This window comes from Neovison vison, chromosome 6, assembly GCF_020171115.1.
Source record: "Neovison vison isolate M4711 chromosome 6, ASM_NN_V1, whole genome shotgun sequence".
NCBI lineage: Eukaryota > Metazoa > Chordata > Mammalia > Carnivora > Mustelidae > Neogale > Neogale vison.
The window spans coordinates 59,706,211-59,722,048 of NC_058096.1; the positions used below are offsets into that span (position 1 = coordinate 59,706,211).

Genomic DNA, 15,838 nt, shown 5'->3' on the forward strand with positions numbered 1-15,838 from the left:
GCACAATATGTCATGTTCCTTACCTAACACTTGGAGGTAATATGTATGACCAAAAAGCCCATCAGCTGCAGCCACTTCACACCTGTAACATCCATCATGAGTGATGGCCACGGGGTCAATCTGAAGGGCAGGATTCTGATCAGGTCTGGACTCCCAGGATATTCTCTCATCAGTACAGTTTCTTTCACTGGTCTCATTGTTGTCTCTCCTGTGGGCTCTAGTGCAGGGAGGCTGGTCTCTGGGGCTTATTGTCCATGTTACCACCAAAGCTGTGGGGTTGTCAGGAGGACAAAGGAGCACAGCCTTTGTATCCACAAGTACAGACAGAGAAGAGTTAGCTGGACACACACACAAGGAGAATGATGAAAGAAAAGCTGGATTAAAAACACTTCAAGTGTTACATTTTCTACAACATATTGCATAAAGTGTACTAACGCATGATTTTGCTGGTCATCCTATTCCAAAATACTAGGGCTACATAAAAAAATTAAACATGTACAAAATGTGTATAACACACTAAACCTAATCCAAGGATGAACCCATTTTTCTTCTATATTTGTATTATTAGATAAGCTACATTTCTTGTATGTGTGAAAAATACTTTAAGGGCTTAAAATAGCCTCAGGAGTTTTACTGAAAACAAACAAGAAAACACAATATAAATTAAAGGACAAAGTCATCTACATCTAATCCTTCAGTCTAAGAAGTTATTAGACTTATCTTATAACTCATGCTCCTTCCACAGAAAGTGGAAAAATTGATGATGTGCTTTTCTCCTCCTAAGTTTTGATCAGAGACAATATATCAGTAGTATCAGAATGAAATGCCTATACCAAAGGGTACCCCTTTGGACAAACATAAATAAAAACTATCAGATGGCATTCAGGTTGAACAAACTGGACTTTCTTAAGCTATTCTTTACTTGGAGATTCACAAAGTCAGTAAAATCAACAAACCAACCTTCCTTCCTTCCTATTCAGTCACATATATACTGCCAAACAGTCCAACTGTAAACTTTGTTTACAGATCTTGTTTATGTTTAACCTAATAATGATAATTAAATGAAGAAGGTTACTGCTTTTGCCCATCTTCAGTGTAAACAGTTAGCCCTGAAATCTATAATTATTCTCCAATCTTGAAGCTCCAGCTCTCCCATAAACACTCATAATGCATCCGTGACTGGCTTTGCTGAGAGAGGGTTGGGGCATCAGGTACAACATACCTGCAACCCAGGTGAGTGGGAGCAAGCTCATCACCTTAATAGGGGCAGAGCCAGCGGAGGTGGAGCAAAGTCCTTATGTGGATGAAATTCCTAATGCTAAACTGTGCATGTGTGGTCTCTCCTCTCCTCTCCTCCTTTGTTCATTTGTCTCTTCTCTGATGGACTCAAGCCCTTGCATTTCCTAGCCTCAGGAAATCAAGATCCCACAGCTATAGGAAACAAGTGGGGATGGGTTTTAGAGCAGATCTGGGAGGCAGTTAAATCCATATTCCTTCCCCCACTGCAAGTGTGTCCCTACTCCGTGCACGGGGACCCTGCAACGTGGCCAAAGCTTAGAGGTGAGCAGCAATACAGGGGCTTGGAGATCAGCTAGAGGTGGGTGTGGGTGAGCACACAGGTGCCCGAGGGCAGGATGCAGAAGATGAACCCAGAAGGAGAAGAGGCGGTGAGAAGCAGGTTGAGAGTGTTCTCTGTTTGCATTTCAGCTTCTGAGCAGTCTTGGGCTTTCATATTTTGCCTGATACTTATTCTCAAGATCTGGCTCTTTTATTTTAAAGGAACCTACGAGCTGATCAATCAAACATGTGCATTTTAACAAGGGCATCGTCTCCTGTGAAGGAGCTCCATCAGTGAGGATCCCGTGCACCATGCGTAGTCTCTGCTCTTTCTCCATGCTCCACTCTGTGACCCTCCAGCATTCCTACTTCACTCTCAATGAGACTTCTTACCTGATTCCTGTTATTCACCTTTTCCTAATCCTCTTCTTCCTCTTTTCATACCTGTTGTGATAATTTGCCAATGCCCAGTCCCTCCCCCACACTCAATGGGTTGGCCCTGGTCCAACAAATATAATCTCCACACAGCCCTGTGATCAGCTATGGTGACTTCCCCTCCCCCTTCACAGAGGGGTAGCAGGTAGATTCTCATATTTGCTCCAGAACAGCAGCGATGTCCCAGCGTTGCTGCATCCTGTGTCTCTGACTCCCCTCCAGTCTCCTGCAGCCTTCTGCACACAGACAAATCCCTTTTCCTTTCTCTTCTCACTACCATACCCTACTTTAAGACCCCATCACTACACCTGGGTTCCTACAGAAGACTCCCCCCATCTGCCTCTGTCTCAAAACTCTCCTCTCCTCAGCTCTCACCTTACCTTGCAGCCAGGTCCAGGATCCTGTAACACAGGGGTAATTCCCTCCACTCTGACACCCTTCAGAGATCTCTCACTGCCTGAAGAAAACACTGGCATGTCTTTGTGCTGGCTTTGAAACTCCTCTTTTTAAAATTGACTCACCTTGGCAGTCTTATCACCCCTCTGTTGCCCCCACACTTCAGAAAGGAAACAGCAAGCATGACTGCATAACTAGGTCGTCCCTCTGGTCCTTGCAGTCTGGGATGCCTGCACAGCACTTCTGTCTATGAAATGTTCCTCTTCCTTTAAGAGCCGATTCACATGCTGCTTCCTCCCTGATGCCTTCCCAGAGCCTTGGTGTTCACACTCCCTCCTCTAGATTCCCAGCACACTTGATGTGAGGGCTTATCTGTGGCATCTGTGTTTATATGACATCTGTGTTTCTTTCTGGGTTCCTGCATAAAACTGAGCCCCTTAGGGCGCTCTAGCAGTCTAGCTCACCTTGCTCATCTCTGTGCTCCCCACAAAGCCTGGCACAGGGCGTGATAGAGAGAGAACTCCAGAATCTTCACATGGAATTGAACTGTTTGGGGGAGGAGGACGGGGTCCCCCACATTGCGGCATTTGGTTCACCACAGTCTTCGACTGGGCTCAAGGCTGGCCTCCTGACCAGTCCATCAACTATGTTTCTAAGGCAATTCCACACTTACTCCCTTTATTAGTGGATTCTAGAAAAAAATTAAAAATCACTTTACCTTCTGCAGGAAGTGTGAGGCTTTTCTCCTTTCCTTTCACAGATGAACTATGTGTTGAAGCTAGAAAATATTCAGAGAAAAGTAGAAAAATCAATTTTAGGTGCCTAAAAGGAGTACAAGCCACTATGTATTCACAAATCTTACAGACACCATGATAGAAAATCAGTTAATTGTAACTGATTCCATAAAAAAGCTTTGCAAAACAGAAATTAGAGGTTATTCCATCAAGTGGAAAAGCATGTGAACACCTGCCAAATCAGAGTACTTTCTCAAGAATTTTGGAGCCAGGGGCACCTGGGTGGCTCAATGGTTAAAGCCTCTCCCTTCAGCTCAGGTCATGATCTCAGGGTCCTGGGATCCTGCCCGACGTCGGACTCTCTGCTCAGCGGGGAGCCTGCTTCCCTTCCTCTCTCTCTGCCTGCCTCTCTTCTTACTTGTGATCTCTGTCTTTCAAATAAATAAATAAAATCTTTAAAAAAAAAGAATTTTGGAACCAAATTTAGACAAGTAGTTCATCCCCCTTTCTCCTTCATTTTTCCACTGTGATGGCTAATTTTATGCATCAACTTGGTTAGGCCATCGCTCCTAAGTATTTAATTAAACATTATTCTAGATGTGTCTGTGAAAGTGTTTTTTATATGAGATTTATATTTAAATCAGTAGACTTTGAGTAAAACAAAGTACTCTCCAACTTGTGGGTGGGCCTTATGCAATCAGTTGAAGACCTTAGTAGAAAAAGGCTGACCTTCTTGAAAAAGGAATTCTGCCAGTTCACTGCCTGCAGATTCAAACTACAACTTTTCCCTGGGTCTCCAGGATGCTTGCCCACTCTGCAGATTTTGCATTCACCAAGCATCCACAATCATATGAGCCCATTCTTTAAAGATTTTTTTTTTTAAATTTGACAGAGAGAGATCACAAGTAGGTGGAGAGGCAGGCAGAGAGAGAGAGAGGAGGAAGCAGGCTCCCCGCTGAGCAGAGAGCCAGATGCAGGACTCGATCCCAGGACTCTGAGATCATGACCTGAGCCGAAGGCAGCGGCTTAACCCACTGAGCCACCCAGGCAACCCGAGCCAATTCTTTAAAATAAATATTTCTCTCGATATACTGATAGATAGTTGGATATAGAGATGATGATAGGCGATGATAGGTAGATGATAGATGATAGATAGATGATAGATAGATGATAAATATCTCTTTGTTCTTTTTCTCTTAGGAACCCTGACTAATACACTTAGCTTCTGAAGAATGAAGCAGAAACAGAGAGAAACGACATCCTTTACCTAGTTCAAGTTTTTAAATATGTACAGTTCATGAGATCCACGTGTATTCTTTCCTTGTGTTCTGTAGAGTTACTGACAATCAAAATAGTGCTAATCTACTTCAAACTTGGTTTCTGATAATTCCCATTTAAGTATTGTTTTTTAAAAGCAACAACAATGAAAAAAAGACAGTCTCTTCAATAAATGGTGCTAGGAAAACTGGGAAGCTATATGTAGAAGAATGAAACTCGACCATTCTCTTACACTATACACAAAGATAAACTCAAAATGGATAAAGACCTCAGTGTGAGACAGGAATCCATCAGAATCCTGGAGGAGAACATAGGCAGTAACCTCTGCGATATCAGCCACAGCAACTTCTTTCAAGATATGTCTCCAAAGGCAAAGGAAACAAAAGCGAAAATAAACTTTTGGGACTTCATCAAAATCAAAAGCTTCTGCACAGCAAAGGAAACAGTTAAAAAAACAAAGAGGCAACCACAGAATGGGAGAAGATATTTGCAAATGACAGTACAGACAAAAGGTTGATATCCAGGATCTATAATGAACTCCTCAAACTCAACACACACAAAACAGACAATCATATCAAAAAATGGGCAGAAGATATGAACAGACCCTTCTCCAATGAAGACATACAAATGGCTATCAGACACATGAAAAAATGTTCATCATCACTAGCCATCAGGGAGATTCAAATTAAAACCACATTGAGATATCACCTTACACCAGTTAGAATGGCCAAAATTAACAAGACAGGAAACAACATGTGTTGGAGGGGATGTGGAGAAAGGGGAACCCTCTTGCACTGTTGGTGGGAATGCAAGTTGGTGCAGCCTCTTTGGAGAGCAGTGTGGAGATTCCTCAAGAAATTAAAACTAGAACTTCCCTATGACCCTCCCATTGCACTCCTGGGTATTTACCCCAAAGATACAGATGTCGTGAAAAGAAGGGCCATCTGTACCCCAATGTTTATAGCAGCAATGGCCACGGTCGCCAAACTGTGGAAAGATGTCCTTCAACGGACGAATGGATAAGGAAGTTGTGGTCCATATACACTATGGAGAATTATGCCTCCATCAGAAAGGATGAATACCCAACTTTTGTAGCAACATGGACAAGACTGGAAGAGATTATGCTGAGTGAAATAAGTCAAGCAGAGAGAGTCAATTATCATATGGTTTCACTTATTTGTGGAGCATAACAAATAGCATGGAGGAAATGGGGAGTTAGAGAGGAGAAGGGAGTTGGGGGAAATTGGAAGGGGAGGTGAACCATGAGAGACTATGGACTCTGAAAAACAGTCTGACCACCATTTAATAAGCATGTTATGCTCTCTGCTTATAAAAATATACTTCTTGCTCCCCATTCTAATTATATAACCAATTCTACCACATTAAAAAATAAACAAAAAAATTTAGTAAAGTTCTTAGAAATAAACATAGTCAGATCTCTACAATAATTAAGCTTTTTTAGGCAACTAAGTTTTATTAGCTTGGTCTGGAAGGAAGGCAAAGAATGAAATTGTGGGGCACCTGGGTGGCTCAGTTGGTTAAGTGTCTGCCTTCATCTCATGCCATGCTCCTGAAGTTCCAAGATCAAGTCCTGCATCTGGCTTCCTGCTCAGTGGAGAGCCTGCTCCTCCCTCTGCCCCTAAACCCTGCTCATGTGCACTCTCTCTCTCTCTCTCTTTCAAATAAATAAATAAAATCTTTTTTTTAATGAAGTTGAATGATTAAATTTGGCTCATATTGGGCTCAAGAATCAATTCCAGAAACAAATAAGTCAGAGCTGACCTCAGAGGACTATAAAATATAAATCGAGCTATAAATTAGATATTCTAGATTTTAAAGCTCAATTATAACAATATAGTCTTCCCAGACCTCTCCCATCCTATTATATCTGGCTTCTCAGAAGCCTAAGTTCTGACAATTTCTTCCTTTGTCAAATTCACCAGCAACCAAGACTGAGTGTTTATAATGAGATAAAATTTAGGATGTGGGTACTTTTGATGATGGTACTGTAGTTTCCATTTGGAAGTGTCAAAAAGAAATTTCTTTTTTATTTTATTTTATTCTATTATGTTATGTTAGTCACCACACAGTACATCATTAATTTTTGATGTAGTGTTCCATGATTCGTTGTTTGCTTATAACACCGAGTACTCCATGCAATACATGCCCTCCTTAATACCTGTCACCGGGCTAACCCATCCCCCCAAAAACCCTCAGTTTGTTTCCCGTAGTCCATACTCTCTCGTGGTTCATCTCCCCCTCTGATTTCCCCTCCTTCCTCTTTCCCTTTCTTCTGCTAATGTCTCCATGCTATTCTTTATGTTCCACATATAAGTGAAACTTTATGATAATTGTCTTTCTCTGCTTGACTTATTTCACTTAGCATAATCTCCTCCAGTTCCATCCCTGTCAACGCAAATGGTGGGTATTCATCCTTTCTGATGGTTGATAAATATTCCACTGTATATATGGACAACATCTTTATCCATTCATCTGTTGAAGGGCATCTTGGCTCCTTCTACAGTTTGGCTATTGTGGACATTGCTGCTATGAACATTGGTGTGCATGTGCCCCTTCTTTTCACTATATCTGCATTGCTAGGTCATAAGGTAGCTCTATTTTTAACTCTTTGAGGAAACTCCATACTGTTTTCCAAAGTAGCTATACCAGCTTGCATTCCTACCAACAGTTTAAGAGGGTTCCCCTTTCTCCATATCCCCTCCAACATTTGTTGTTACATTTGTTGTTTCCTGCCTTGTCAATTTTGGCCCTTCTAACTGGTATAAGTGGTATCTCATTGTGGTTTTGATTTGCATTTCCGTGATGGTTAATGATGTTAAACATTTTTTTATGTGTTTGTTAATCATTCTTATGTCTTCTTTGGAGAACTGTCAGTTCATGTCTTCTGCCCATTTTTGACTTGATTATTTGTTTTTTGGGTGTTGAATTTGAGAAGTTCTTTATCAATGTGAGACAAGACTCCGCTGAAATCCAAGAGGAGAACATAGGCAGTAATCTCTTTGACATCGGCCACAGCAACTTCTTTCAAGACATGTCTCCAAAGGCAAGGGAAACAAAAGCAAAAATGAAATTTGGGGACTTCATCAAGATCAATAGCTTCTGCACAGCAAAGGAAACAGTCATGAAAAGGAAATTTCTAAGTTGTATTAAGTCTAAAGGGTATAAGTGAGGTGAGGTGGGGGTACTAGAAGAGAAAAATCAAAAACTGCAAGCTTTTTCCATAAAAGAACGAAAAGTAAACATTTGAGGTTTTGCAGTCCATATGGTCTCCATTGAAAGTATTCAATCTTATGATTGCAGCAAGAAAGCAACCATGTATAATAAATAAATAAATGGGCATGGGTTTTTTTCCCAATAAAAATTTAATTACAAAAATTTTACCCATGGGTTATAATTTATTGACTCTTGATTTAAAGTACACTGTTGGTGGGAATGCAAGTTGATCTGGCCACTTTGGACAACAGTGTGGGGATTCCTTAAGAAATTAAAAATAGAGCTTCCCTATGAGCCTGCAATGGCACTACTGGGTATTTACCCCAAAGATACAGAAGTAGTGAAAAGAAGAGCCATATGCACCCCAATTCATAGCAGCAATGTCCACAATCACCAAACTATGGAAAGAACCAAGATGCCCTTCAACGACGAATGGATAAAGAAGATGTGGTCCATATACACAATGGAATATTACACTTCCATCAGAAAGGATGAATATGAGAGACTGTGGACTCTGAGAAACAGACTGAGGGTTTTGGAAGGTAAGGGGTGGGGGGATGGGCAAGCCTAATGGTGGGTATTAAGGAAAGCATGTACTGCAGGGAGCACTGGGTATGGTGCATAAACAATGAATCTTGAACACTGAAAAAATTAAATTTAATTTAAAAAATATAATATTTGAAAACTTCATTCAAATCAGTTATGAAGACATCACTTAATGCCAGACCAGGCTCTTCTAACAGAATCCTATACTATCCAGACACAGACTTAGTTATATCTGATAAGAACTAAATTGCCGATATTTCCAGACAAGATGACTATGACTTCTCATGCCAGAGATAAAACCCACAAGTCAGAATGTATTCCTTTTTTTCTTTCAATTTATTTATTTTCAGAAAAACAGTATTCATTATTCTTTCACCACACCCAGTGCTCCATGCAATCCGTGCCCTCTATAATACCCTCTATTGTTTTCAGAAGAGAAGAAAATGCTTCTTTTCACAAATATTCCTCTAATTACTTTTACGATATTGGAAATGACTTTTAAACTTTGTTAACTGTTGATATAGGAGTCCTTTAGTTTTATTATCTCAACTTCAGCTAGTTGCCATGAAATTCTGATTTCATATCAAGTATCTTCACTGAAAATTCCTTATCCAGTCTTGCTTGAAGCTTCACGTACACCAAAGTAGTAAAACATATGTGTCAGCCTTCTGGTCAGTGGTCCTGTGATTTCTTTCTTTACTTTATTTATCTGAAACCAAATTTTCTTTAAAGTTCATAAAAATTATACTTTTACATTGTTAACATCAGAAGCCTAATTTAACACTTTCTCAATGTATATGTATATGTATATATATATATATATATATATATATATATAGACAGAAACAAATGTGAATTGTGTTTTTTAAAACATATTTATAGCAGAAAAGTAACTTAATGACTCATTAGGTTAGCCACCGAGGGCTGCCTTAATATAAAATGACCAACTTGGTCAAATTAAAAAAAAACAAAACAGAAATGTATTTGTTTATATTTCTGGAATCCAAGAGTCTGAAACTAACATGTCAGTAGGGCTGTGTTTCTTCCAACAGCACAAGGGAAGAATCCTTCTTACTTCTTCCAGCTTGTGGTGGCAACTAGCAATCCGTGGTGTTCCTCAACTTGTACACATGTCATTTCAATCACTGTCTCCATCTTCATATTGCCTCTCCCTGTGTCCTCTTCTTTTCTCTTCACTTCTAAAGACTCTTATCATTGGATTTAGGCCCACTCTCATCCAGGATGATCTCTTCTCAAGAGCTTTAACTTAATTACATCTTCAAAGACCCTTTTCCTAAATGCAGCCACATTTGCAAGATCCAGCTGGACTTTTTGTTGGGGGTGACACCATTCAACCCACCATTCTTGGGGGGGCACCACTGATGCATTGTTTCCAACCTTTAGATTTATAGTTTATATAATTATTTTACTTATTTACCTATAATTATAATTATATAATTATTTTAATTATTTATCTGGAATCTAATTTTTCTAGATGGTGAAATAATTGAGTGAAATTAGAAAGTATATTTATAAGACCAGCAATGCATTTTGGAGTCATGGGAATTATTTTTCAATGAAGTGAGGTATACAACAAAAATAAAAATTTTAAATATAAAAAAGAAGCTAAGTATAATGGCAACTTTGTAAGACAGTAGGGCTGAGTGGGGAACAGAGACAATAAATTACTAATATCTGCTAAGACCTATTTTTTAAACCCATTTTTCAAAAACTAAATGAGAATTTTTTCTTTTTTTTATTAAGTTATATTAATCAACATAGAGTACTTCTTTAGTTTTTGATGTAGTATCCATAACTCATATTTGTGTATAACACCCAGTGAAAAAATTTTAACATGCCATTGGTTTAGTGGCACCATTTTTGAAAAAGTTACTAAATAAGCACAGAAATCATTTTAGAATGAAAAAATTATGAACTCTTCATAAAACAGGGAATATTATATTTAGACACTTTTAAACAAGAGTCTATAACTACACAGAAGACAATTCAAGTTCTTTTTTTTTTTTAAGACAATTCAAGTTCTTTTTTTTTTTTTTTAAAGATTTTATTTATTTATTTGACAGACAGAGACCACAAGCAGGCAGAGAGGCAGGCAGAGAGAGAAGGGGGAAGCAGGCTTCTTGCTGAGCAGAGAGCCCGATGTGGGGCTCGATCCCAGGATCCTGAGATCACGACCTGAGCTGAAGGCAGAGGCTTAATCCACTGAGCCACCCAGGCACCCCTCAAGTTCTTAACATACAAACTGTACCAGCATCAAGCACGTTTCTAATAGAACTATCGTTAAAAGATGACCCTTAAATTGGAAGGGGAGGTGAACCATGAGAGACTATGGACTCTGAAAGACAATCTGAGGGGTTTGAAGTGGCAGAGGGGTGGGAGGTTGGGGTACCAGGTGGTGGGTATTATAGAGGGCACAGCTTGCATGGAGCACTGGGTGTGGTGAAAAAATAATGAATACTGTTTTTCTGAAAATAAATAAATTGGAAAAAAAAAAAAAAAAGATGACCATTACCCAAACTGTAATTGTCCTTATCTGTTTGCTGCTTCGTTGAGTTCCCTGGTATCCCAGAACTTCCCACTCCTGCACGTATGCACTCTGAAAAGACATATGGGGTGATCAGAAGAATAAAATTAGTATTTCTGACTCCTTGTTAAAGTCACAATTTTTTCACATTCTACAGGCCATTTTTGGATTGCAGTTGCCAAAAGAAACATAAGTTATGACAGTCAAGACACCTCAGGACAATTTGCCCCACAATGAATTTTTGACTTTAACTTCCTACCTTTTTGGCATACCCCTACTTTAGATGCAAAGTGTCTGTCACCACCCTGCTGTCTTTATATTCAAGTCAAAGTATTTCTTATTCTTGGCTTCTATGCATTTACTTTACCTCCAGTCGTGAAAAGGGTTTTACCATCCATTATAGGCTTTGGGGCCACCAGTGAGTAGGTCAAGAAAGTTTAGTAGTGATGTGTTCATTGGGGTCTGGTACGGAACAGAAAAGGATTTTCCTAAGCATTTGTTGAAATCATATCATATGGACAATGGTCTATTAAGTTCAAATTTTGTAAGGCAAACTCTAAGTAGGAATTGCTAATAAACTTTTTTTTTTTTTAAATTTTGAGCAGCAACTTCTGGCAAAGTACTCACCAAGCATAGAAACATCATAATAAACAATGCCCTCTTCTCTCCAAGAGCTAAAGGTCCAGACAAGGAAGCAGCTATTTATATGATCAGAAGGTAAAGTTTTCAGAGTGACGATAGAAGTAAAATAATGTCCAGAAATTAAAAATAAAAAATGTTTAGTTCTAAAAGAGCAAGGGTAAAAGGGAAAATTCTCTATAACAGGTGATACTTGAGCTGGATCTCAGTAGATGAGTTCTGCAGGGAGAAAGAAGGAAATCTTTTTGCATACAAAAGAAAAGTCATTTAGAAGAAGATAGGAAGCTCAGTGGGTTAAGCCTCTGCCTTCAGCTCAGGTCATGATTCCAGGCTCCTGGAATCAAGCCCTGCATCGGGCTCTCTGCTCAGCAGGAAGCCTGCTTTCTCCCCCTCTCTCCCGCCTGCTTCTCTGCCTACTTGTGATCTCTCTCTCTCTCTGTCTCTGTTAAATAAATAAATAAAATCTTAAAAAAAAAAAAAAAAAGGAGAAGAAGAAGAAGATAGGAAGCTACATGGGACTTTCAAAGAATTGCGAATAGTTTAGTGTTGTCATTAAGTGAGAAAAACCAGATGTGCAATTAGAGTTGAGGCTGGATATTGGCAGGTTCTCACTGTGGAAGGCGCAACACTCCTAGAAAGTGTTCACAAGAAAATGATACATCTCCAATACATCTAGAGTAGGTGCACCTGACTAGCAAAGAGAAACATTTTAGCATAAGATTTAAGGCAGTGTTTTTCTGGAGAAATTTTGAACCCACTGCTCCTCCAAGCTACCATTTACTTTAATAAAACACTGTTTTTAAAAATTAACAGTTTTTGAGCCCTTGCTCAAAAGTTTGCTAGGAACAAATTTTGGGTAACTAGCATATGCTATTTATTTCAGCCTCCCCACACTGTCAAGTATTTTAACGTCATCTTACAGATAAAGAACTGCAGACTCACGGTGATGAAGCAATTCATCCAAGGCTGCCCAGCTTGAAAGCTGCTCTAATTGCCCAACTATTCTTGTACAAAGGTCCTACTATTGAACAGAAACCAAGGCTTGGATCTAAAGAATGCACTGGGATAAAAGCAGTACCCAAATTAATCTAAATTAAGAGAGTCAATGAAGCAAATCCAACCCATGTTTTGGGGGAAACACAGAGACAAAGGTCTGAAAGAGTACATCAAATGGTTAAGTCAATAGAATCAAGATTACAATGGTGTATGGACACAAGCAGTATGAATTCCAAATCTGAACAGAAATAGTTAAGGTAAGGAGGACTGTGGGAGACAATTGCCAAAATTTGTGGGCCAAACTCATCACTCCCTCACTAGATTCTAAACTAGATTATATACTAGATTATAAACTCCATAAATGCAGGGATTTTCATTTATATTTTTCATTCCACATCTTCAGCGCTTAGAAGAGTGGTTTGCACAGCTGCCTGTCATGTAGGTGACTCAAACTGTGCTAAAAATATAAAGGTCAACGCAACCTTACAGTAAACTGTACTAAAGATATGGAGATTTAGTTTACAGAAGCAGTACAAAAGTCTTTTAGTCATATAGGAAGATGCTCGTACAACATTCATGGTAAAATAAATGCAAATTAAAACTATGCAGAAATACCATTTCTCACCTATTAGACTGCCAAAGGCCAAAAATTTGACAATGTATTTTGGAGCTGTGGAATGATAGGCATGCCAATATCAGGCTGGCAGGAAGAGCGTTACAATGTCCACAGAAGGAAATTTGGCAATATATAGCAAAATTACATATGCATTTCTCTTCCCCAGCAATACCAAATCACAGAATCTATCCTAAAGAAACGCAGGCAACAGTATGAAAAGAATATATGCAAGGACTATTCATTACAACATTGTCATGGCAAGACTTTGAGAAATAACCCAATGACCTCTCATAGAGGGTTAGTTTTCTATACTACGGTACATACACCAAATGAAATATAATGAAACTCTTAAAAAGAATGAGGGATAGCTCTATAAACTATTATGGAGGGATCTCCAAGATAAATTGTTTTTTTTGTTTTGTTTTTTTTTAAGATTTTATTTATTTATTTGACAGAGATCACAAGTAGGCAGAGAGGCAGGCAGAGAGAGAGAGAGGAAAGCAGGTTCCCTGCTGAGCAAAGAGCCCGATGTGAGGCTCGATCCCAGGACCCTGGGATCATGACCCGAGCCGAAGGCAGAGGCTTTAACCCACTGAGCCACCCAGGAGCCCCATCCAAGATATATTGTTAAGAAGAAAAAGCAGGATACACAAAATCGTATATAGTACACTACTGTTCATCTAAGTGTGTATGTGTGTGTGTGTGTTCTTTCTCTCCTTGCTTATAATTTCAAAACTAAATGGATGAAATGGAACAAGAATAGAAATAATATGTCTCTGATTTTATAGATTTGACTTTGGAACCATGTAACCATTTTCCGTAATTATAAAACATGACCAAATTACTTGTAAACACTAAAATTATGAAGCAAGTGAAACAAATGAACTTATGCAGGTAGAATTGGTTGCATAACCACATACAGAGCAGCTATTCCAACCGACTTTCAAAACACAACAGTTTGACTCTATTAGTGGAATGTAAGTTAATGACAAAATAATTGCAAAAAAAATCTTTACCTATTTTCAATAATCATATTGTTAGTGTTAGTGGAAACTACACTAAAAAAGTCAAACATGTGTCCACCATACAACCTAACAATTCCAATCTCAGTATTTACTCAAGAGAAATGAAAATATATGTCCACCCAAAGACTTGTGCATGAAACTCATAGCCGCTTTGTTCGCAATGGCCAAAAGCCGGACACAACCTAAACATCAATTAATGGATACATGGGTAAATTGTCTGTGTGATGGAATATGACTCAGCAACAAAAGGAGTGCACAGCAACCTTGATGATTCTCAAACTCATTCTGTTGTATGAAACAAGCAGACACAAAGAGTATACACTATACACTGCACAAAAGAACGCTGCTGAGATGAAATGCTAACTCATCAGTCTGTAGTGCCAAACAGCAGATCAGTGGTTGCCTGCAGATAGGGACCAAGGCAAAGATGGACTGCAATTATACATGAAAGAATATATGGGGAATGATGGAAATGTCCTGTGTCTTGTTTGTGATGATTCACAGGAATAGGTCAAAACTCATCAAACTGTACCTTTTAAATGGATACGGTTAATTGTACATAAATTGTCCCTCAATTGAACTAAATACAGTATCAGAAACATCAGGTTTTAACACATGTAACTTTAGAACATGCATCCACACAAACACAAAACAAAATACAAATGGAAAAACCCTTTACACTGAAAATAATGGCTAAAAAAAAAACAAAACTTTTCCATCTAAGTCAAAAGTATCAGTAGAAGTAAGATTGTTTTGTGATTTTAGTACAAATGAAACCTCTTACTCACTTTGAGCACCAGAAGTTTCCTTTCCCAAATCGTCATTGTCATATGCCTGAGCAAGCATACACCACCCACACAGCAGACATTGTATGGGCATGACTGTGCAAAGCCATACTCCAAAGGCTTCCTCCAGTGAAGGGGGGAAAAGGCTCTCAGAAAGAACACATGGGTTTTTTTTGTGAGGTTAAATAGTTTTTATCTCTTCTAAAATCCTGTGGTCTGCTGTGCTGTCCTGACTAAAAAAGGGAGAGATAGGCATTGTTCATACTTCACCACTCCCAATAAAAACCCCTGGTCAAGCAACTGCTAGTAACCTAATTAGAACGTGGATTATGCCATCCTCCAATAGTTACTAGTTGCTAAAATTCATGTATTTCCGGCATATGGGGATGGGAAACGGAAAAGTTAAAGATTTCTTGTCCTTTCATTCATTTGCAGGTTCTTTGAGGAGAAGGCATACAAAGCAGTAAGGAGGCTAAAACAATGAATTTTAAGTTAAAATAATGTTTAACTGGGGACAAAATTGGAGCCTAAACCATTTGTTATGCTCTAATAAGATGCCCATGTGTCTGCAAAAGAAAATCATGTGGCATAGTTCCATTTTTAAGTTTCTTTTGACATTTCTTTACAGAACCTGGAGCCTCTAAGCTAGTACTAACAAGAAGTCATTCTTACTGCTTATTATGGTCTTTCCGTCGTCACTGGTCATCTTTCTTGTTATTTAACATTGAATGAATTTACTACTTTGAAAAATACAGAATACACTGAAATAAATACATTTCAACACATTGAGATACATGGAAATACCCTGATATTTTTCATAAGGAAAACCAAGTAACAGAATTATTTCACTCTACATTTGATGGTTCAAGCTTTCAAACTTCAGAACTCTACAGGTTATTATAACAAATATAGGGCTGAACCATCATGGATTAGCAATGGCTACAAAATATGAGAGATATAAGTTTTCTCACTCTGTTTCATTTTAGATAATTAAATGAATTCATATGCTCTAGATTCCCCCTCTGCAAAACACAGACTCTCATTCTTAAATT

At 38.7% G+C, this 15,838-nt stretch overlaps 1 protein-coding gene across 1 annotated transcript in view; it reads right to left on the bottom strand.

Moving 5' to 3' along the window:
* LOC122910425 (cell surface glycoprotein CD200 receptor 1-like) overlaps window positions 1–15,838 on the bottom strand; it is a 34,332-nt gene that overhangs the window by 6,916 nt on the left and 11,578 nt on the right. The window contains exons 2-4 of the mRNA XM_044255056.1: window positions 10,714–10,797; window positions 3,107–3,166; window positions 24–338 (exon numbers count right to left, since the gene is read on the bottom strand). Of these exons, the coding sequence (XP_044110991.1) occupies window positions 24–338; window positions 3,107–3,166; window positions 10,714–10,797 (459 nt within the window). The remainder of the gene's footprint in view (window positions 1–23; window positions 339–3,106; window positions 3,167–10,713; window positions 10,798–15,838) is intronic.